At 45.2% G+C, this 23,092-nt stretch overlaps 1 protein-coding gene across 1 annotated transcript in view; it reads right to left on the bottom strand.

Moving 5' to 3' along the window:
* The window catches only part of LOC130103812 (nuclear valosin-containing protein-like), a 48,845-nt gene that overhangs the window by 5,411 nt on the left and 20,342 nt on the right, over nucleotides 1-23,092 (bottom strand). The window contains exons 3-10 of the mRNA XM_056270142.1: nucleotides 20,038-20,090; nucleotides 18,711-18,798; nucleotides 18,270-18,321; nucleotides 16,827-16,985; nucleotides 4,341-4,455; nucleotides 2,718-2,794; nucleotides 920-1,054; nucleotides 734-835 (exon numbers count right to left, since the gene is read on the bottom strand). Of these exons, the coding sequence (XP_056126117.1) occupies nucleotides 734-835; nucleotides 920-1,054; nucleotides 2,718-2,794; nucleotides 4,341-4,455; nucleotides 16,827-16,985; nucleotides 18,270-18,321; nucleotides 18,711-18,798; nucleotides 20,038-20,090 (781 nt within the window). The remainder of the gene's footprint in view (nucleotides 1-733; nucleotides 836-919; nucleotides 1,055-2,717; nucleotides 2,795-4,340; nucleotides 4,456-16,826; nucleotides 16,986-18,269; nucleotides 18,322-18,710; nucleotides 18,799-20,037; nucleotides 20,091-23,092) is intronic.

The following is a 23,092-nucleotide window of genomic DNA, read 5'->3' as shown; positions in this document are numbered from 1 at the left end:
TCTGAGAAGCGGATGCAATGAGACCCGTTTTCCGGTTTGGTCACGTGACGCTCGGCATAAAGCCTATTCAGAGGCATACTTGTCTTCCTGTTTCCTTCCGAATGCCTGTGTTCTAGTCACCTGTTTGTTACCATGGTTACTGGTTATGTTGTGCACCTGTGTCTTGTTATCCTGTGTATATGTGCCCTCGGTTTGTGCAGTCCTGTGCTGTTAGCCGTTGCGTCTTTTACCGTCTTTCTCTTTATTGTGAATGAAGTTATTGAGCTGCAAATAGATCGTAATCTCCGCTTACGTGCCTGTGGGCTGTGCTGACAATATCAATTTATTTTATTTTTATCAATCTTCATTTTGATGAACCGATATTGATTCATAAATCCCAAGAATCGGTCTTTCAGTCTGTGCTGTTTTCAGGAGATGCGTGAACAAAACTTCACTACACATCATCTGCAGCTCCTGCCGTCCAATTACAGCGGTAAGCTTTGATACTTCTGATGTGAAACACAGTCTCAGCTTTCAAATCCTGTCAGTTTCATCACTAAATTCAGTCCATAAATGTGTGTGTGTGTGTTTAATGTGTGTGCCAGAAGAACCGATCATCTCTTCCTCTTTACTACTAGTTACAGCAGCAAATAAGCATCAGTGGACATGTGCAGGAATGGAACATCTGAATATGACACACGTGGAAGCTCACTCACGCTCTGGAGGTGGAGGTGTTCAGGAGTGTGAATCTTACTATGGCTTGCTCGAACAGTTCCCGCATCTTCTGCTCCGACTCTCCAGAGACTCCAGACACCAGCTCCGGCGCAGAGACCTTCAGCATGGGCAAACCCGTCTCCTACACACACACCAGACACACTCGCTCAGCAGTGGAAAACACACACACACACACACACACACACACACAGTTACAGTGACTCACTCCGGCCACAGCTTGAGCGAGCAGTGTTTTCCCACACCCCGGCGGCCCGTGCAGGAGGAATCCCCGCGGAGGAACGACTCCGAGCCGCTGGTACACTTCCGGATGCCTCATGTGGATCAGCAGCTTACACACATCCTGAAGAACACAGGCAACCGCAGGCCGTTAGACGTCAGTGTGTGTGTGTGTGTGTGTGTGTGTGAGCAGTTAGACATCAGTGTGTGTGAGCAGTTAGACATCAGTGTGTGAGAGAGTGTGTGGTGTGTGTGTGTGTGTGTGAGCAGTTAGACATCAGTGTGTGTGTGAGGAGTTAGACAGTGTGTGTGTGTGAGGAGTTAGACATCAGTGTGTGAGTGAGCAGTTAGACAGTGTGTGTGTGTGTGTGTGTGTGTGATCAGTTAGACATCAGTGTGTGAGTGAGCAGTTAGACAGTGTGTGTGTGTGTGTGAGCAGTTAGACATCAGTGTGTGTGTGAGCAGTTAGACAGTGTGTGTGTGTGTGTGATCAGTTAGACATCAGTGTGTGTGTGTGTGTGTGAGGAGTTAGACATCAGTGTGTGAGTGAGCAGTTAGACAGTGTGTGTGTGTGTGTGTGTGTGATCAGTTAGACATCAGTGTGTGTGTGTGTGAGCAGTTAGACATCAGTGTGTGTGTGAGCAGTTAAGACATTAGTGTGTGTGTGAGCAGTTAGACAGTGTGTGTGTGTGTGATCAGTTAGACATCAGTGTGTGTGTGAGGAGTTAGACATCAGTGTGTGAGTGAGCAGTTAGACAGTGTGTGTGTGTGTGTGTGTGTGCAGTTAGACAGTGTGTGTGTGTGTGTGAGAGCAGTTAGACATCAGTGTGTGTGTGTGTGTGTGTGTGTGTGTGTGTGCAGTTAGACATCAGTGTGTGTGTGTGTGCAGTTTGACATCAGTGTGTGTGTGTGTGTGAGTGTGAGCAGTTAGACATCTGTGTGTGTGTGTGTGAGCAGTTAGAGATCAGTGTGTGTGTGTGTGTGCAGTTAGACATCAGTGTGTGTGTGTGTGTGTGTGTGTGTGTGTGAGCAGTTAGAGATCAGTGTGTGTGTGTGTGTGTGTGTGTGTGTGTGTGTGCAGTTAGACATCAGTGTGTGTGTGTGTGTGTGTGTGTGTGTGTGTGTGTGAGCAGTTAGACATCAGTGTGTGTGTGTGTGTGTGTGTGTGCAGTTAGACATCAGTGTGTGAGTGTGAGTGTGTGTGTGTGTGAGCAGTTAGACATCAGTGTGTGAGTGTGAGTGTGTGTGAGTGTGAGCAGTTAGACATCTGTGTGTGTGTGTGTGTGAGCAGTTAGAGATCAGTGTGTGTGTGTGTGTGTGTGTGCAGTTAGACATCAGTGTGTGTGTGTGTGTGTGTGAGCAGTTAGAGATCAGTGTGTGTGTGTGTGTGTGTGCAGTTAGACATCAGTGTGTGAGTGTAAGTGTGTGTGTGTGTGCAGTTAGACATCAGTGTGTGAGTGTGTGTGTGTGTGTGTGTGTGTGTGTGTGTGTGTGTGTGTGTGAGCAGTTAGACATCAGTGTGTGTGTGTGTGTGTGCAGTTAGACATCAGTGTGTGAGTGTGAGTGTGTGTGTGTGTGAGCAGTTAGACATCAGTGTGTGTGTGTGTGTGTCTGTGCAGTTAGACATCAGTGTGTGAGTGTGTGTGTGTGTGTGTGTGTGCAGTTAGACATCAGTGTGTGAGTGTGAGTGTGTGTGTGTGTGAGCAGTTAGACATCAGTGTGTGTGTGTGTGTGTCTGTGCAGTTAGACATCAGTGTGTGAGTGTGTGTGTGTGTGTGTGTGAACACCTGCAGAGTTTCATCACTGCCTCCGAAATCCTCAAACTTCACAGGAGAGTGCTGAAGCTCGTGGGCCGTGATCTTCCCTGGAGTTACAGTCAGAAAACACTCATTACACAGAAACCGACGCCCTGACTTCGAGAACATCACGAAAGCGTGTCTGGGTCTCATCACACCGAATAAACTACACACTAATATGTTTTGCATCAAGAAAATAAAGCTTATTTTTTTAAAGTTTTTTTGTATCACATTTTATGATTTTTTTCCCATTTAAAAACACTAGCATGATGTATAAATACTTTACAGTGAGGTTTCATTAGTTAACATGAACTAACAATGAAAAAAAAATTCTAAAGCATGTCAATTTCAACATTTACTAAACCAAAAGTTGATCTGTTGATGTTAATTTTAACTAATGAACAACTAATGTTAATAAAGATGGTCACACTTTACAATAAGGTCCCATTAGTTAACATTACCTAATGCATTAACAATTATTTTTACAGCATTTACTAAACTTTATTAATAAAAATTATCCAGCTCATCTTAGTTCACAGTGCAACCATGTTAACAGATACAACTTTAGATTTTAAACATATTCTAGTAAATGTTGTAGTACTTTTTATTGTTAGTTCATATTAACTAATGTTAACAACAAAATAAACCTTATTGTAAAGTGGGTCACACATAAGTTTAGGGTCCAACTCTCATTTTTAACCGCAACTCCTGCCTAATTACTGCTTATTAATAGTTAATAAGGTAGTTGTTAAGTTTAGATATTGTAGAATATGGTCATTCAGAATAAGGCATTAATATGTGCTTTATAAGTGCTAATAAACAGCCAATATCCCAGTAATATGCATGATAATGAGCAACTAGCTAATATTGAGAATTGGACTCTAAACTAAAGTGTTACCGAAAGATAAAACTGCAACAGATGTATTGCTTACTTTTAGTTAAACTAAAACGTAAACTAATTGAACCTTATTTTAAGTGTTTCCACAATTTCAATAATGACAACATTGTTTCTCACACAGCACAATCTTACCGGGCCTAAAGACTCTCTTCTTTATGCAAAACACACAGTTTTTTTGTTTAGACTTTGCTAAACACACACACACACACACACACACACACACACACACACACACACACACACACACACACACACACACACGCACACACTGTGACACACGTACACATACACACACGCACGCACACATGCGCACACACACACACACACACACACACACGCGCACGCGCACACGCACACGCACACACGCACACACGCACGCACACGCACACGCACACACACACACACACACACACGCACACACACACACACGCACACATGCGCACACGCACACATGCGCACACACACACACACGCACACACGCACACACACACACACACACGCACGCACACACACACACACACGCGCACACACGCACACACACGCACACACACACGCACACACACGCACACACGCACACATGCGCACACACGCACACATGCGCACACGCACACATGCGCACACACACACACACACACACACACACGCACGCACACACACACACACACGCACACACACGCACACACACGTGGATGAAGTGTGTGATGCGGTTCACTGACTCTTCTTCTGCAGTATTGCGTCACTGATCTCCTCGTCCTCCTCATGCGTGTTCTTCTTCATCCTCTTCAGCTTTCCGCTCTTCGATCTCGGTTTCTTCGAAGGGTTCCTCTGCCTCTGTGAACACATCGTGAGGATGCTTCAGTTCGGCCCTTTCCAACATATGTGGCCATATCAATACTGGACATTTATGGACAGTACTAATGAATGACGGGGATATAATTTAACTTTTATATGTGTAGCGTATTTATCAACAAAGCAGCAAACTTAAAGCTCCTGTAGGTAACTTTTGAAAACATGTATTTGCTAAAACTGTCATTATGTCCTGACAGTAGAATATGAGACAGATAATCTGTGTAAAAATCAAGCTCCTCTGGCTCCTCCCAGTGGTCCTATTGCCATTTGCAAGAAATACACGCTCCCGGTCAGAAACAACAAATCAGAGCCAGGAGGAATGTCTTAGCAGTGTCAATCACGCTCGTGTACGCGCTGATCACACCCCTCTCTTGCACAGCGCGAGCGCCGGAGCGCGAGCCGTCGTTCAAACTCAAGATTGCCGCAGCTGTGCTAATGACGGAGAAACAACCTAAACTGCCAATTCTCGAGTGGCACCTGCTCATAAAACAAAGAGGTAAAAGGAAAAAGACTGATGACGATAACCAAGCGAAAAAGAAAGAATTACACAGAGCCCGTTGACTCGGTGTCAAAACTCTAGCCGCGTAACATGTAGATAAAATGTCACGCACTCTGCTAAGCAACAATTGAAACCTGCTAATTCACTGGCTTGTCATGTTGCTGAAATAATGGACTAGCACACCTTATCTAGCATTATATATCGCTAGAATAATTACTTACATACTGTAACGTTAGTTACCGTTATATTAACATTATCTTACTAGCTATTTATAACTTATAGAAAGAGTGCAACGTTATAAAGTTACATGTAGGCTATTGCAAAATACATAATGATTTAAGGACCAAGTTTGTAGTCAAAGTATGGGCAGGCCATAGTCAATGTAAAGCATATTGTTGACGTTTAGTCCCTATTAGTGAATGTGCCATATAACTTTATCCGCCGTCATCGGTGGCCCTGTTTACTAGCCTGCGCGTTCACGACGGGCTCCGCTGTGGAGGACGAGCTGTGGAGGACGAGCTGTGGAGGGAGGGCTGTAGCGCAGCAGAGAGCAAGGGGGCGGGACCTGTAAGTTGGGCTTGTTCAAATTTTCAGGCTAAGTCAACGTTTTCTCAAAACTCCCTACTGTAGCTTTAATATATCTTGAAAAATAACTTAAATTAGCCTACTTTTTAAACCATTTAACTGATAGAATTAGTCGGTCACAATCCTGACTGACGGTTAGCCAGTTTATTATCCCACTAGATTAGCTCCTTTCAGACCCTCTTAGGGACGTTTTTCTTAATTTTTTTTTTTGGACAGCTGGTTAACATCTGGTCAGTGTAGAAGCTTGTTTCCGCCACAGAATCAAACATTTGCGAATTTGAGAAATAAAGTCAGAATTGCGAGATATAAACCCGCAAATGCAAGAAATAAATTCGCAATTCTGAGATCTTTTCTCAGAATTGTGAGATATAAACATGAAATTCAAAAAAAAAAAAAAAAAAAATTTGAGATAAAAAGTCAGAATTTTGAGATTAAATGTCAGAATTGTGAGATAAAAATTGTGAGATCTGGTGTGTGTGTCTTGGCGCAGGTCCTTCATTAGATCTGGAGTGTGTGTGTGTGTGTGTTTGTGTGTCCAGGCGCAGGTCCTTCATCAGATCTGGATACCAAACCATTTAGTGCTTTGTAAGTAATCAATATTTTAAAATGTATACAGTGTTTAATAGGCAGCCAATGCAGTGTTGACAGAACCGGGCTACTATGGTCATACTTCCTGGTTCTGGTAAGAACTCGAGCTTCTGCATTTTGAACTAGCTGTAGTTTGTTTATTAAGCGTGCAGGGCAACCACCCAGAAGAGCATTACAATAATCTAGCCTTGATGTCATGAACGCATGAACTAATTGTTCCGCATTCGTCAAAGAGAGCATATGGCGTAATTTAGATATATTTTTAAGATGGAAAGTGTGGTTTTACAGATACTAGACACGTGACTTTCAAATGAAAGATTGGTATCAAAGAGCACACACACACACACACACACACACACACACACACACACACACACACACACACACACACACACACACACAGGTTCCTAACCGACGACGAAGACTTGACAGAGCAGCCATCAAGTGTTAGACAGTATTCTAGGTTATTACATGAGGACGTTTTTTGTCCAATAATTAGAATCTCTGTTTTTTCAGAATTTAGTCGTAGGAAATTACTAGTTATCCAATTTTTTATATAAGCTGCATTCCGTTAATTTTGTGAATTGGTAAGTTTCGTCGAGGCGTGAAGAAATATACAACTGAGTATCATCAGCATAACAGTGAAAACTAATGCCATGTGCCCTAATGATATCTCCTAATGGTAGCATGTACAGAGTGAACAGCAGCGGTCCTAGTACTGAGCCTTGTGGTACGCCATACTGAACTTGTGATCGATAAGACATCTCTTCATTTACTGCCAAACTGATAACGGTCAGATAAGTATGATTTAAACCATGCTAATGCAATTCCACTAATGCCAACATAATTTTTGAGTCTATTTAAAAGAATGTTGTGGTCAATGGTGTCAAATGCAGCACTAAGATCGAGTAACACTAATAGAGAGATACAACCACGATCGGATGATAAGAGCAAATCATTTGTGACTCTAATGAGAACGGTCTCAGTGCTATGGTACGGTCTAAATCCTGACTGAAGATCCTCGCAGATATCATTTCTTTCTAGAAAGGAACACAATTGTGAAGATACTTTCTTCACAATTGTAAATCCTGCCACTACTGGACTGTATAGATGAACTGAAACTATGGCTTACTGATAACTTCTTGAGTTTAAATGAAAACAAGACAGAAATTATCCTGTTCGGCCCCAGTGATCGTAGTACACATGTTTGTGACCTTCTAACATTGTCACCTTTCAGTACCACCTGTACTCGTAATCTGGGCGTCTGGATTGATAACAACATTAACCTTGAAAAGCAGATAAGTGCTGTGGTAAAATCCTGCTTTTTTCATCTTCGTCTCTTAGCTAAGGTCAAGCCGTTTTTGTCTGGTAAACACTTTGAGATAGCCATGCATGCATTTATAACATCCAGATTGGACTATTGTAATTCTTTATATATTGGAGTTTCTCAGAAACATATCTCCCGTCTCCAATTAGTCCAAAATGCAGCTGCACGCCTTCTCAAAGGAAAACGTAAATTTGACCATATTACTCCGGTTCTGATCTCGCTACACTGGCTACCGATTAAATTTCGAATAGATTTGAAAGTTTTGCTTTTTGTTTTTAAATCTTTACAAAACATAGCTCCCCAGTACTTATCTGAACTGCTTCACCCAAAATTGAAGTCAAGATCACTAAGATCGGGGGAATCAAATTTACTCTCTGTCCCCAGGACCAGATTAAAAAACAGGGGTGACCGTGCTTTCGCAGCTTATGGACCCAAATTATGGAATAGCCTACCCACAAATATCAGATCTGTCCAAACTCTGACATTATTTAAAACTACTCTGAAAACGTACCTTTTTTCACTTGCTTTTAACGTACCTTGATGTGTCCGTCTTTCCTCCTCGACGTGTATCTGTTTGTTATGTGCATGTTTTTGTCTACCTTTGTATTGCCTTGTTAAGCACTTTGGTCAACGCTAGTTGTTTTAAATGTGCTATACAAATAAAATTGTATTGTATTGTATTGTATACTGCTTTTTCTAGTATCTTTGACAGAAAAGGCAGATTCGAGATCGGCCTGTAATTGACTAATTTTGTATGATTAAGTTGCGGTTTTTTAAAAATAGCCAGCTTAAAAGTTTTCGGTACATATCCTAGAGACAACTATGAATTAATGATATTGAGTAGAGTATCTATGACCTCTGGAAGCATCTCTTTCAGTAGCTTAGTCGGTATAGGGTCTAACATACATGTTGTTGATTTAGATGATTTAACGAGTTTAGAAAATTCTTCCTCTCCTATAACAATGAATGAATCGCATTTTTCCTCAGGGAGACTACAATGCACTGTCTGATGCGATACTGTGGTAGATGGTTGCATAGTTATAATTTTCTCCCTGATATTATCGATCTTATAAGTGAAGTTCATAAAGTCATTACTGCTGCATTGCTTGGACACTTCTGGGGTTGAATCTTTAATTTTCGTTAGTTTAGCCACTGTTTCAAATAAATTCCTAGGATTATGTTTATTTTCTTCTAATAGGGTTGAAAAATAAGCAGAGCTAGCAGCTTTTAAAGCCTCTCTGTATGCAATCGAGCTCTCTTTCCATGAAATGCGAAATACCTCTAGTTCAGTTTTCTTCCAGGTGCGCTCCATTTTTTTTTTTTAACAGAGTCATGTGATCGCAGTTGGAGTTGACATCATTCGCCACCGTTGCTTTTTCAGTGACGTACGACTCGCATTGACGGGAATACCCCATCTGTCCGCTTACAGGGCAGATTCATGTGAATGAATGGACTGCGAGGAATGCATCAGGACACATAGAAAAACCTAGAAATGCTCAAAATTCAAACTAAAAATACCAAAAAATTATGTGATGTATGTGAATGCACACTGAAGAGAAAGTGCCTTTAGGACCCAGCGGAACAGCTCCTCTGCTCCATATAGATGTTATTCGATCTGCGTCATCAATGTTTGCGGCGGCCATATTGTTGACATAGAAACCACGGCAACTGTCAGTCTGTCAATTGACAAGCGAGGCAGCGTCGCAATTATCCATGGTATTATCACTGTATTTTTTTTAAAACAGCGTGATGGTGTCTTGTGTAATACACGGCTGTTCTAACAACAGCAATAAGAACCCCGGAGTTAGTTTTTATGATTGCAATAAGTTACCGACTGTTCCCATCATTTTACCACAGGTTTCACACACAATCCGTGTGCAATGCGTGTGCAGTATACGGTACAGAAGCAGGACGCGCTATAGTGCTTTATATGCTGCGTTTGCAGTGCGTAACTGATCCGCGGCTATACCACAAACATTATTTTAACACATACTCACTATTTCAACAACGTAAGCCAATTATTCCATGCATTACTTCTATATATTAAGTTGCTCAAGCAAGTGGTCAAATATGTAACCATGTACTTATATTAAAATCGCAAACATTTTAAATGAAAACTTAAAATTGACAAAAACAACCGACTCTCATGCCTTTTCTTTGCATTTACATTTTAATACAACAAATCTTGCATGTCACAAAGAACTTGTTTTTCCACCTCCACGAATGAAACGAGTGTCTTTCATTATGTTGCCTTGTTGAGGTACATTGTTTGTATACGGATACTGTATGAACGAGATCGTTATAAACATCCGGATAAGTTACGGCTGGCAAAGTGGCAATAAGGACGGATCTTTACTTAAGCTTGATTGGTGTGGTGGACCCACATCAAATAATATCATTATCTTCTCTTGATACCGACGAGATGAAGCCAGGCTACTGCTCCCCTCAACTCAAATCTGTGCGCGGCTAGGGGCAGCAGGACAGTTGTCATGTCAACAATATGGCCGCGGTTAGCTACGTCCGGTGTTTGCGAATAAGGTCTATAGAGCTATAAGCCCATCTAGAGTCATGAAATATCATGATTGTTTTTTTGTTTTTTTTTACACGAGGTCGGGAAAGACACACAATGTAAGATATTTAGAGCTGAATTAAAAGGGTTATGCATGAAATTGTGAGTTATTTTGGATTTAAGTTGAAAGAATGTGAGGAATGTGCTTAAATTACTATTTATTAATTGATCAAATCTAGTCATTTAAAGGGTAACTAAACACTAAAACAACTTTTTTTAGTTAATGATCTGTAAGAATGGAGCTTCATAAATGCTGTTCATTGATTTGAGTAAATTTTTTGACATTTGGGTTTAAAGTGTTTTAATTTTCAAATATATGGTGTAAAAACGTCTGAGTGCTGCCCTCTTCAGGTTAAACGGAAAGCTCCTGGAGTAGGGCACTCTGCGGCGTAGGGCACTCTGCGGCGTAGGGCACTCTGCGGCGTAGGGCACTCTGCGGCGTAGGGCACTCTGCGGCGTAGGGCACTCTGCGGCGTAGGGCACTCTGCGGCGTAGGGCACTCTGCGGCGTAGGGCACTCTGCGGCGTAGGGCACTCTGCGGCGTAGGGCACTCTGCGGCGTAGGGCACTCTGCGGCGTAGGGCACTCTGCGGCGTAGGGCACTCTGCGGCGTAGGGCACTCTGCGGCGTAGGGCACTCTGCGGCGTAGGGCACTCTGCGGCGTAGGGCACTCTGCGGCGTAGGGCACTCTGCGGCGTAGGGCACTCTCTGACGTAGGGCACTCTCTGACGTAGGGCACTCTCTGACGTAGGGCACTCTGCGACGTAGGGCACTATGCGACGTAGGGCACTCTGCGACGTAGGGCACTCTGCGACGTAGGGCACTATGCGACGTAGGGCACTCTCTGACGTAGGGCACTCTGTGACGTAGGGCACTCTCTGACGTAGGGCACTCTGTGACGTAGGGCACTCTCTGACGTAGGGCACTCTCTGACGTAGGGCACTCTCTGACGTAGGGCACTCTCTGACGTAGGGCACTCTGTGACGTAGGGCACTCTGTGACGTAGGGTACTCTGTGACGTAGGGCACTCTCTGACGTAGGGCACTCTCTGACGTAGGGCACTCTCTGACGTAGGGCACTCTCTGACGTAGGGCACTCTCTGACGTAGGGCACTCTCTGACGTAGGGCACTCTCTGACGTAGGGCACTCTCTGACGTAGGGCACTCTCTGGCGTAGGGCACTCTGTGGCGTAGGGCACTCTGTGGCGTAGGGCACTCTGTGACGTAGGGCACTCTGTGACGTAGGGTACTCTGTGACGTAGGGTACTCTGTGACGTAGGGTACTCTGTGACGTAGGGTACTCTATCACGCCCTTGCTGCAAGCTCACCACGCCCTTGGCAGCCCCTGGTATAAAAGCATCTGGTTCCGTCAAAACTACTGTAGCGAGTCAGGAGTTGGAATTACGAGTATTGAAAACAATCAGGATAGCGTATATTAGCAAAGATTTTTAGCATTAGCTTTATCTGTATTTAGTACACTGGTTAGGATGGTACGTAGGTGTAGTGTTGCTGGCTGCAACAGCACTGCTGGACTGCATAACTTTCCACTAGACTTGGAAATTAGGCGCCAGAGTTCCCGTCTATCACTGTGTGCAACCTGCATTTTACGCGGGGTTGCTTCTCCAACACAATGGAGGTGGAAATGGGCTTCTCCACACAGCTCGCGCTGAGAAGCGACGCAGTGCCAAACGCTGCTCTTACTGCATGGACTCCACCACCGCAGCGGCGTCAGGATGCGAGTGAGCATATATTTTTAATCACAATTTAAGTTCCTTCCTATTAGGCTAAAGTTAACCCTCTGGTGTCGGCAAACACGCCGGCGCGATTTGCTGGATTTTTTTTCACATAGCAGCAAAATATACTGAACGTAATAGTAATAATAATCCTGGAAAAAAATATTCTCGCTAGCATCGTCGGATGCCGATCGTGATGCGGGAGTTACTGTGCGAGAGTAAAATTTACTCTCGCCACCCTGCCAACGACGCCGAGGAAAGATTTGTGGACGCTCTGTATTTAACTGTATTTAAAGGGGCCGCAAAGCAAACAAGCATGTCGATCGATATTTTTGCAGACTGACAAAGTAGGTATAGGTGAACCTCATGGAATCTTTTAAATGTGAAAGTAATAAATTGATCGATGGAAAGAACTTAACAATTATAGTTTAACAATTAAAAGCCATTTGTGTGGTGTGGCTTTTGTGTTCATGGTTAAGTGCTAATCTAATTTGCATTCCCGCTGAAAAACAAGCCTTCCAAACCAAAAATCTTGCCTATAATAGTGTTGCGCGCCTTCTTATCAAATTAAAAAGATCAACCTCTCCTCTATTTTGCTTGGGAACTAATGTGGTCGGAACCAAAGTTTGCAGGACTGCGTTCCCTGGAATCCTCTCAAACGGAGCACTTCTAAATTCCGATTGGTTGCCGCCAAACCGCGTCATAGCTCATTACCATAAAGTTGACCTGGCTTCAACTTCTCCTCACCGCCCAAAACGCGCCGCGCCACGCCGCCCTCGCCGGAGCTCACCGCCGGTTCTCATTGAAACTGAATGGCTTCCGGCCACTTTGACGCTCTCGCCGGCGGCGGTGTGAACGCACGGTTAAGACCGCAGTTTGAGCTAGCGGCTGGAACTGATATGGCTCTGGCCCTGTGTCCACAGACAATTCAACATCCTCCACTTCAGGTGAAGGCGGGGGAGAAAAGTCCTCGACTTCAAATGACCGCTCTGTTGCAAAGCTACTTGCGTCACTCCAGTCGCTCTCCATTTTAGAGTCTAACAGCAGCTGTCACTGCGGGTCTCAGGTGCACCCCCCTTGTGTTCTGGGTGTGTGTGAGTGTGTGTTCTGAGTGTGTGTGAAGGCTGTGTGTACCGCAGTGCTGGCGGAAGGCTGTGTGTGTTCTGGGTGTGTGTGAGTGTGTGTGAAGGCTGTGTGTGTTCTGGGTGTGTGTGAGTGTGTGTTCTGGGTGTGTGTGAGTGTGTGTGAAGGCTGTGTGTACCGCAGTGCTGGCGGAAGGCTGTGTGTGTTCTGGGTGTGTGTGAGTGTGTGTTCTGGGTGTGTGTGAGTGTGTGTGAAGGCTGTGTGTGTTCTGGGTGTGTGTGAGTGTGTGTTCTGGGTGTGTGTGAGTGTGTGTGAAGGCTGTGTGTACCGCAGTGCTGGCGGAAGGCTGTGTGTGTTCTGGGTGTGTGTGAGTGTGTGTTCTGGGTGTGTGTGAGTGTGTGTTCTGGGTTTGTGTGAGTGTGTGTGAAGGCTGTGTGTACCGCAGTGCTGGCGGAAGGCTGTGTGTGTTCTGGGTGTGTGTGAGTGTGTGTGAAGGCTGTGTGTACCACAGTGCTGGCGGAAGGCTGTGTGTGTGAGTGTGTGTTCTGGGTGTGTGTGAGTGTGTGTGAAGGCTGTGTGTACCGCAGTGCTGGCGGAAGACTGTGTGTGTTCTGGGTGTGTGTGAGTGTGTGTTCTGCGTGTGTGTGAGTGTGTGTGAAGGCTGTGTGTGTTCTGGGTGTGTGTGAGTGTGTGTTCTGGGTGTGTGTGAGTGTGTGTGAAGGCTGTGTGTGTTCTGGGTGTGTGTGAGTGTGTGTTCTGGGTGTGTGTGAGTGTGTGTGAAGGCTGTGTGTACCGCAGTGCTGGCGGAAGGCTGTGTGTGTTCTGGGTGTGTGTGAGTGTGTGTGAAGGCTGTGTGTACCACAGTGCTGGCGGAAGGCTGTGTGTGTTCTGGGTGTGTGTGAGTGTGTGTTCTGGGTGTGTGTGTGAGTGTGTGTGAAGGCTGTGTGTGTTCTGGGTGTGTGTGAGTGTGTGTTCTGGGTGTGTGTGAGTGTGTGTGAAGGCTGTGTGTACCGCAGTGCTGGCGGAAGGCTGTGTGTGTTCTGGGTGTGTGTGAGTGTGTGTGAAGGCTGTGTGTACCACAGTGCTGGCGGAAGGCTATGTGTGTTCTGGGTGTGTGTGAGTGTGTGTTCTGGGTGTGTGTGAGTGTGTGTTCTGGGTGTGTGTGAGTGTGTGTGAAGGCTGTGTGTACCACAGTGCTGGCGGAAGGGTGTGTGTGAGTGTGTGTTCTGGGTGTGTGTGAGTGTGTGTGAAGGCTGTGTGTGTTCTGGGTGTGTGAGTGTGTGTTCTGGGTGTGTGTGAGTGTGTGTGAAGGCTGTGTGTACCGCAGTGCTGGCGGAAGGCTGTGTGTGTTCTGGGTGTGTGTGAGTGTGTGTTCTGGGTGTGTGTGAGTGTGTGTTCTGGGTTTGTGTGAGTGTGTGTGAAGGCTGTGTGTACCGCAGTGCTGGCGGAAGGCTGTGTGTGTTCTGGGTGTGTGTGAGTGTGTGTGAAGGCTGTGTGTACCGCAGTGCTGGCGGAAGGCTGTGTGTGTGAGTGTGTGTTCTGGGTGTGTGTGAGTGTGTGTGAAGGCTGTGTGTACCACAGTGCTGGCGGAAGGCTGTGTGTGTGAGTGTGTGTTCTGGGTGTGTGTGAGTGTGTGTGAAGGCTGTGTGTACCGCAGTGCTGGCGGAAGACTGTGTGTGTTCTGGGTGTGTGTGAGTGTGTGTTCTGCGTGTGTGTGAGTGTGTGTGAAGGCTGTGTGTGTTCTGGGTGTGTGTGAGTGTGTGTTCTGGGTGTGTGTGAGTGTGTGTGAAGGCTGTGTGTACCGCAGTGCTGGCGGAAGGCTGTGTGTGTTCTGGGTGTGTGTGAGTGTGTGTGAAGGCTGTGTGTACCACAGTGCTGGCGGAAGGCTGTGTGTGTTCTGGGTGTGTGTGAGTGTGTGTTCTGGGTGTGTGTGTGAGTGTGTGTGAAGGCTGTGTGTGTTCTGGGTGTGTGTGAGTGTGTGTTCTGGGTGTGTGTGAGTGTGTGTGAAGGCTGTGTGTACCGCAGTGCTGGCGGAAGGCTGTGTGTGTTCTGGGTGTGTGTGAGTGTGTGTGAAGGCTGTGTGTACCGCAGTGCTGGCGGAAGGCTGTGTGTGTTCTGGGTGTGTGTGAGTGTGTGTTCTGGGTGTGTGTGAGTGTGTGTGAAGGCTGTGTGTGTTCTGGGTGTGTGTGAGTGTGTGTTCTGGGTGTGTGTGAGTGTGTGTTCTGGGTGTGTGTGAGTGTGTGTGAAGGCTGTGTGTACCACAGTGCTGGCGGAAGGCTGTGTGTGTTCTGGGTGTGTGTGAGTGTGTGTTCTGGGTGTGTGTGAGTGTGTGTGAAGGCTGTGTGTGTTCTGGGTGTGTGTGAGTGTGTGTTCTGGGTGTGTGTGAGTGTGTGTGAAGGCTGTGTGTGTTCTGGGTGTGTGTGAGTGTGTGTTCTGAGTGTGTGTTCTGGGTGTGTGTGAGTGTGTGTGTTCTGGGTGTGTGTGAGTGTGTGTGAAGGCTGTGTGTACCGCAGTGCTGGCGGAAGGCTGTGTGTGTTCTGGGTGTGTGTGAGTGTGTGTTCTGGGTGTGAGTGAGTGTGTGTGAAGGCTGTGTGTGTTCTGGGTGTGTGTGAGTGTGTGTTCTGGGTGTGTGTGAGTGTGTGTGAAGGCTGTGTGTACCGCAGTGCTGGCGGAAGGCTGTGTGTGTGAGTGTGTGTTCTGGGTGTGTGTGAGTGTGTGTGAAGGCTGTGTGTACCGCAGTGCTGGCGGAAGGCTGTGTGTGTTCTGGGTGTGTGTGAGTGTGTGTTCTGGGTGTGTGTGAGTGTGTGTTCTGGGTGTGTGTGAGTGTGTGTGAAGGCTGTGTGTACCGCAGTGCTGGCGGAAGGCTGTGTGTGTGAGTGTGTGTTCTGGGTGTGTGTGAGTGTGTGTGAAGGCTGTGTGTACCACAGTGCTGGCGGAAGGCTGTGTGTGTGAGTGTGTGTTCTGGGTGTGTGTGAGTGTGTGTGAAGGCTGTGTGAAGGCTGTGTGTACCGCAGTGCTGGCGGAAGGCTGTGTGTGTTCTGGGTGTGTGTGAGTGTGTGTTCTGCGTGTGTGTGAGTGTGTGTGAAGGCTGTGTGTGTTCTGGGTGTGTGTGAGTGTGTGTGAAGGCTGTGTGTGTTCTGGGTGTGTGTGAGTGTGTGTGAAGGCTGTGTGTACCGCAGTGCTGGCGGAAGGCTGTGTGTGTTCTGGGTGTGTGTGAGTGTGTTCTGGGTGTGTGTGAGTGTGTGTTCTGGGTGTGTGTGAGTGTGTGTGAAGGCTGTGTGTGTTCTGGGTGTGTGTGAGTGTGTGTGAAGGCTGTGTGTACCGCAGTGCTGGCGGAAGGCTGTGTGTGTGAGTGTGTGTTCTGGGTGTGTGTGAGTGTGTGTGAAGGCTGTGTGTACCGCAGTGCTGGCGGAAGGCTGTGTGTGTTCTGGGTGTGTGTGAGTGTGTGTTCTGGGTGTGTGTGAGTGTGTGTTCTGGGTGTGTGTGAGTGTGTGTGAAGGCTGTGTGTACCGCAGTGCTGGCGGAAGGCTGTGTGTGTTCTGGGTGTGTGTGAGTGTGTGTTCTGCGTGTGTGTGAGTGTGTGTGAAGGCTGTGTGTGTTCTGGGTGTGTGTGAGTGTGTGTGAAGGCTGTGTGTGTTCTGGGTGTGTGTGAGTGTGTGTGAAGGCTGTGTGTACCGCAGTGCTGGCGGAAGGCTGTGTGTGTTCTGGGTGTGTGTGAGTGTGTTCTGGGTGTGTGTGAGTGTGTGTTCTGGGTGTGTGTGAGTGTGTGTGAAGGCTGTGTGTGTTCTGGGTGTGTGTGAGTGTGTGTGAAGGCTGTGTGTACCGCAGTGCTGGCGGAAGGCTGTGTGTGTTCTGGGTGTGTGTGAGTGTGTTCTGGGTGTGTGTGAGTGTGTGTTCTGGGTGTGTGTGAGTGTGTGTGAAGGCTGTGTGTGTTCTGGGTGTGTGTGAGTGTGTGTGAAGGCTGTGTGTACCTCAGTGCTGGCGGCCTCGTCCTCACACAGGTCGATGCAGATGTTGTCCTGTGGTTCTCCTGTGTGGTCCAGGACCCAGCCCTCGCTCCTCCGAGGCGTCGAGCCGCTCGCTCCGCTCTGGTACAGGGACGTCAGAGAGCTGTTCATCAGGTTCGTGTGCTGTCGAGACACACACACACACACACACACACACACACACACGCTTACCAGGAGCTGTGCTACATTACAGAGCTAAGCTAAACAGAGTCGTTTGATGGAGAACTATTGCGAAACGACGGCGGCGTTTCCATTAACCGATCTGACTAAAACATATTTTTTTCCTCTCATGATAAGTCATCGCAAACATCACGGCGACGGATGTTAGTGGGTTTGTGTATCTCAGCCACCGCACTAGACATTATTATTATTAACGGATGGAGACGTGTGTGTGTTATTCAGCATTAATGCCAAGGAAAGACTCTTACACTGTGTCCTAACCTGACGCGATGCGATAAGATTCCAGCAACAAATAATTTGTCTATTTAGACGCCACTAGACGGCGACGCGAGATGCATCAAAATCACTCAAAACCCACAGCCAATCAGAGCAGTGTGTGGGCGGAGTCTAGCGGCACCGGAGAGCAATCCTGACGGCACTCGCAAGAACATGGATAAGTACATAATCAAATTCACAAATATTACACCATTTAAACATTATTCAAACACATAGGCTACTGAGTTACTAAACAATCTGTGTCAAAGAATACACTTGTTTGTTCACAGTTTGAACGTTCTTGTTTCCATTTGTTTAATTTCAAGATCTGAGGCGAATTATCCATTGTTGCTTTTAAGCTGGAGCTCTAACTGATATTCAGAGTCACATGACACGCTTTTAACGGTAAATAAAGGACATAAACAGTGCCTGAGATCATCATCGCCACACTTTGTTTGTTGTTCGAGCGCGACGTCGCGGCTGGTTAGCACAAACACTCTGATTAAGATGGAAAATAAGCCTTTTATCGCGCGGCGCCTGTAGTTAGGACACGGTGTAAGACTGTGAGCGGCGCGTGTGAGGAGTTTCTGGGAGATTCTCCTCAGTTCTTCTTCAAGCTCTTGATAAACTGTGGCATTTCTGTGGTTTAGAGTCCAGTATTCCTGTAATACTTCTGTCTTTCATGAGTTTAATAAAGAACTTGTCTCGTCTTCTGTCCACACACACACACACATCATCTACGACAGGAGACTGTACATGCGCAAAAGCTGTTTCCACTGCAGGGTTTTATATTCCTGTTTCGAAGTGCTTGAAGACCCCTCATGCGAGCGTGAAACTGTTTTGTGATACACGAGTTGCGATATACATGTTTCCATCGGGCGTATTTTCAATTAGCTCAATCTGAAGGGTGATGTGCGCGCGGCTGCGTCCCGCCTGGAGGGAGATGTGATGTGTCTGGTGTTGTGGAGTTACCTCGTGTTCGGGAACCTCGTCCTCGCTGTCAGTGCTGCCCTCGCTGGCGTCCCTGAAACACACAACAGCGTTAGGAGCACACAGGAGGAACACTGCTGATGATGGAGAGTGTGTGTTAGGAGCACGCAGCAGGAACACTGCTGATGATGGAGAGTGTGTGTTAGGAGCACGCAGCAGGAACACTGCTGATGATGGAGAGTGTGTGTTAGGAGCACGCAGCAGGAACACTGCTGATGATGGAGAGTGTGTGTTAGGAGCACGCAGCAGGAACACTGCTGATGATGGAGAGTGTGTGTTAGGAGCACGCAGCAGGAACACTGCTGATGATGGAGAGTGTGTGTTAGGAGCACGCAGCAGGAACACTGCTGATGATGGAGTGTGTGTGTTAGGAGCACGCAGCAGGAACACTGCTGATGATGGAGAGTGTGTGTGCTGTCGTACCCGTCCTCTCGGCTGCGCCGCGCTCGCTTGGCCAGGTGTGTGTTCTCCAGGACACAGATGTCAGACTCGCTGCATATCACTGCATACACTACACACATACAATCAAACACACTTTACCACCAACAGCTCAAAGCGTTTCCTTGGCATGCACACACACTGACACTGCTCTAACGCGTTCAACCTGTTTCATCACACATTGTTTCTTGCAATTTAAATACATGCACTTTACTCCTCAGACCTCCCCAACACACACACACACACACACGTTATGCCCTCTTTGATTTTACGTTGGTTAAGTTAGTGCAATGTTTGGTTTTATACTCGGTTGATTATTATCATTTATAATAGATTATAACAATTAATAAATTTTTATTTTACAAAAAATTAATACATTTTTATTTTTACCACATTTTTACTAATTTATTTTAATCTAATGTAATTATTTACTTTTGATCACTATAGCGATGTACTGTTAAATGTATTTGTCTATTTATTACATTTTAATCAAATTTATATTTATTTATTTATATAATTAAAAAAGTGTTTAATCTACTTGAATCGATATACAGATGTGGTGAGAATTATTGTCACTCTATAAATCAGAATTGTTTATCTTTTTGATCTTTTATTTAAAAATAAAATTAAAACAAATAAATAAAATCTCAAAAATCGGACCTTTCATTTAGGTAAAATAAAGGTAAATCACAATATGAAATAAAAGTTTTCCAAAACACATCGGCCACAATAACTCTGGCCACAACTGTTATAGAATAATAACTACTATTTTTTAATCACATTTCTTCATTTATTTTGATCAAATTTAATCGATTTAATAGATAACTAAGATGTTATTTTAATCACATTTTATTTTATTTATTTTAAACTAATTTATTTAATTTACTTCTACTAATTTCTACTATTTATTTATTTAATTTTAATATAACATTTATTTATACAATTCATTTTTTATTTATTTTAATATAATTTATTCGATTTAATAGATTAATAACCAACATTTTTATTTTTATTCTATATTTATTTTAGTCAGATTTTTATTCATTTATTTTAATTCAATCGTTTTAATTGCAAACAAATTTTTTATTTTAATGATTTTTTTAAATGATTTTAATCTAATTTAATCGATGGAATAGACTAATAACTTACTAAATTAATTTCAATTAGATTTAAATGTATCATTTATCTTAGTCTTATTTGTTTGTTTGTAATCTTCTCCACGGCCGTCGTCCCTCCCGGATCGGAAACCCCTGCTCTAACACAGTTTTCATATAATAATAATAATAACACAACAGTTTGAAGTAATTTGGACCTTTTTCCACTTGAATCCTGAAGGCGGTCCTGTTCCTGCGGCCGTACTCCGTCCTGCTCGAACACAAGCACATCTCAGACTCAAACACATCTCAGACTCAAACACATCTCAGACTCAAACACATCTCAGACTCAAACACATCTCAGACTCAAACACATCTCAGACTCAGACACATCTCAGACTCAGACACATCTCAGACTCAGACACATCTCAGACTCAGACACATCTCAGACTCAGACACATCTCAGACTCAGACACATCTCAGACTCGAACACATCTCAGACTCAGACACATCTCAGACTCAGACACATCTCAGACTCAAACACATCTCAGACTCAGGCACATCTCAGACTCAAACACATCTCAGACTCAGACACATCTCAGACTCAGACACATCTCAGACTCAGACACATCTCAGACTCAGACACATCTCAGACTCAGGCACATCTCAGACTCAGGCACATCTCAGACTCAGGCACATCTCAGACTCAGGCACATCTCAGACTCAAACACATCTCAGACTCAGACACATCTCAGACTCAGGCACATCTCAGACTCAAACACATCTCAGACTCAAGCACATCTCAGACTCAAACACATCTCAGACTCAAACACATCTCAGACTCAGGCAGATCTCAGACTCAAACACATCTCAGACTCAGACACATCTCAGACTCAGGCACATCTCAGACTCAAACACATCTCAGACTCAAGCACATCTCAGACTCAAACACATCTCAGACTCAAACACATCTCAGACTCAGACACATCTCAGACTCAGACACATCTCAGACTCAGACACATCTCAGACTCAGACACATCTCAGACTCATCGCAGACTCAGACACATCTCAGACTCATCGCAGACTCAAACACATCTCAGACTCAGACACATCTCAGACTCATCGCAGACTCAGGCAGATCTCAGACTCAGACACATCTCAGACTCAGACACATCTCAGACTCAAACACATCTCAGACTCAAACACATCTCAGACTCAAACACATCTCAGACTCAAGCACATCTCAGACTCAAACACATCTCAGACTCAAACACATCTCAGACTCAAGCACATCTCAGACTCAGACACATCTCAGACTCAGACACATCTCAGACTCATCGCAGACTCAGACACATCTCAGACTCATCGCAGACTCAAACACATCTCAGACTCAGACACATCTCAGACTCATCGCAGACTCAGGCAGATCTCAGACTCAGACACATCTCAGACTCAGACACATCTCAGACTCAAACACATCTCAGACTCAAACACATCTCAGACTCAAACACATCTCAGACTCAAGCACATCTCAGACTCAAACACATCTCAGACTCAAACACATCTCAGACTCAAGCACATCTCAGACTCAAACACATCTCAGACTCAAACACATCTCAGACTCAAACACATCTCAGACTCAGGCACATCTCAGACTCAGGCACATCTCAGACTCAGACACATCTCAGACTCAAACACATCTCAGACTCAAACACTTCTCAGACTCAAACACATCTCAGACTCAAACACATCTCAGACTCAAACACATCTCAGACTCAAACACTTCTCAGACTCAAACACATCTCAGACTCAAACACATCTCAGACTCAAACACATCTCAGACTCAAACACATCTCAGACTCAGGCACATCTCAGACTCAAACACATCTCAGACTCAAACACATCTCAGACTCAAGCACATCTCAGACTCAAGCACATCTCAGACTCAAACACATCTCAGACTCAAACACATCTCAGACTCAAACACATCTCAGACTCAGACACATCTCAGACTCAAACACATCTCAGACTCAAGCACATCTCAGACTCAAGCACATCTCAGACTCAAACACATCTCAGACTCAAACACATCTCAGACTCAAACACATCTCAGACTCAAACACATCTCAGACTCAAACACATCTCAGACTCAAACACATCTCAGACTCAAACACATCTCAGACTCAGGCACATCTAAGACTCGAGCACATCTCAGACTCAAACACATCTCAGACTCAAGCACATCTCAGACTCAAACACATCTCAGACTCAAACACATCTCAGACTCAAACACATCTCAGACTCAGACACATCTCAGACTCAGACACATCTCAGACTCAGACACATCTCAGACTCAGACACATCTCAGACTCAGACACATCTCAGACTCAGACACATCTCAGACTCAGACACATCTCAGACTCAGACACATCTCAGACTCAGACACATCTCAGACTCAGACACATCTCAGACTCAGACACATCTCAGACTCAAGCACATCTCAGACTCAGACACATCTCAGACTCAGACACATCTCAGACTCAAGCACATCTCAGACTCAGGCACATCTCAGACTCAAACACATCTCAGACTCAAACACATCTCAGACTCAAACACATCTCAGACTCAAACACATCTCAGACTCAGACTCAGGCACATCTCAGACTCAAACACATCTCAGACTCAAACACATCTCAGACTCAAACACATCTCAGACTCAAACACATCTCAGACTCAGGCACATCTCAGACTCAGACACATCTCAGACTCGAACACATCTCAGACTCGAACACATCTCAGACTCGAACACATCTCAGACTCGAACACATCTCAGACTCAAACACATCTCAGACTCAGACACATCTCAGACTCAGACACATCTCAGACTCAGACACATCTCAGACTCAAACACATCTCAGACTCAAACACATCTCAGACTCAGGCACATCTCAGACTCAGACACATCTCAGACTCAAACACATCTCAGACTCAAACACATCTCAGACTCAGGCACATCTCAGACTCAGACACATCTCAGACTCAGACACATCTCAGACTCAGGCACATCTCAGACTCAAACACATCTCAGACTCAGACACATCTCAGACTCAGGCACATCTCAGACTCAGACACATCTCAGACTCAGACACATCTCAGACTCAGGCACATCTCAGACTCAGGCACATCTCAGACTCAAACACATCTCAGACTCAGACACATCTCAGACTCAGGCACATCTCAGACTCAAGCACATCTCAGACTCAGGCACATCTC

The sequence above is a fragment of the Rhinichthys klamathensis genome, unplaced genomic scaffold (genome assembly GCF_029890125.1).
Source record: "Rhinichthys klamathensis goyatoka isolate OS25496 unplaced genomic scaffold, OSU_Roscu_1.1 h1tg000298l_1, whole genome shotgun sequence".
In the NCBI taxonomy this organism is placed as follows: Eukaryota; Metazoa; Chordata; class Actinopteri; order Cypriniformes; family Leuciscidae; genus Rhinichthys; species Rhinichthys klamathensis.
This window is presented reverse-complemented; position numbering and strand designations above follow the sequence as displayed.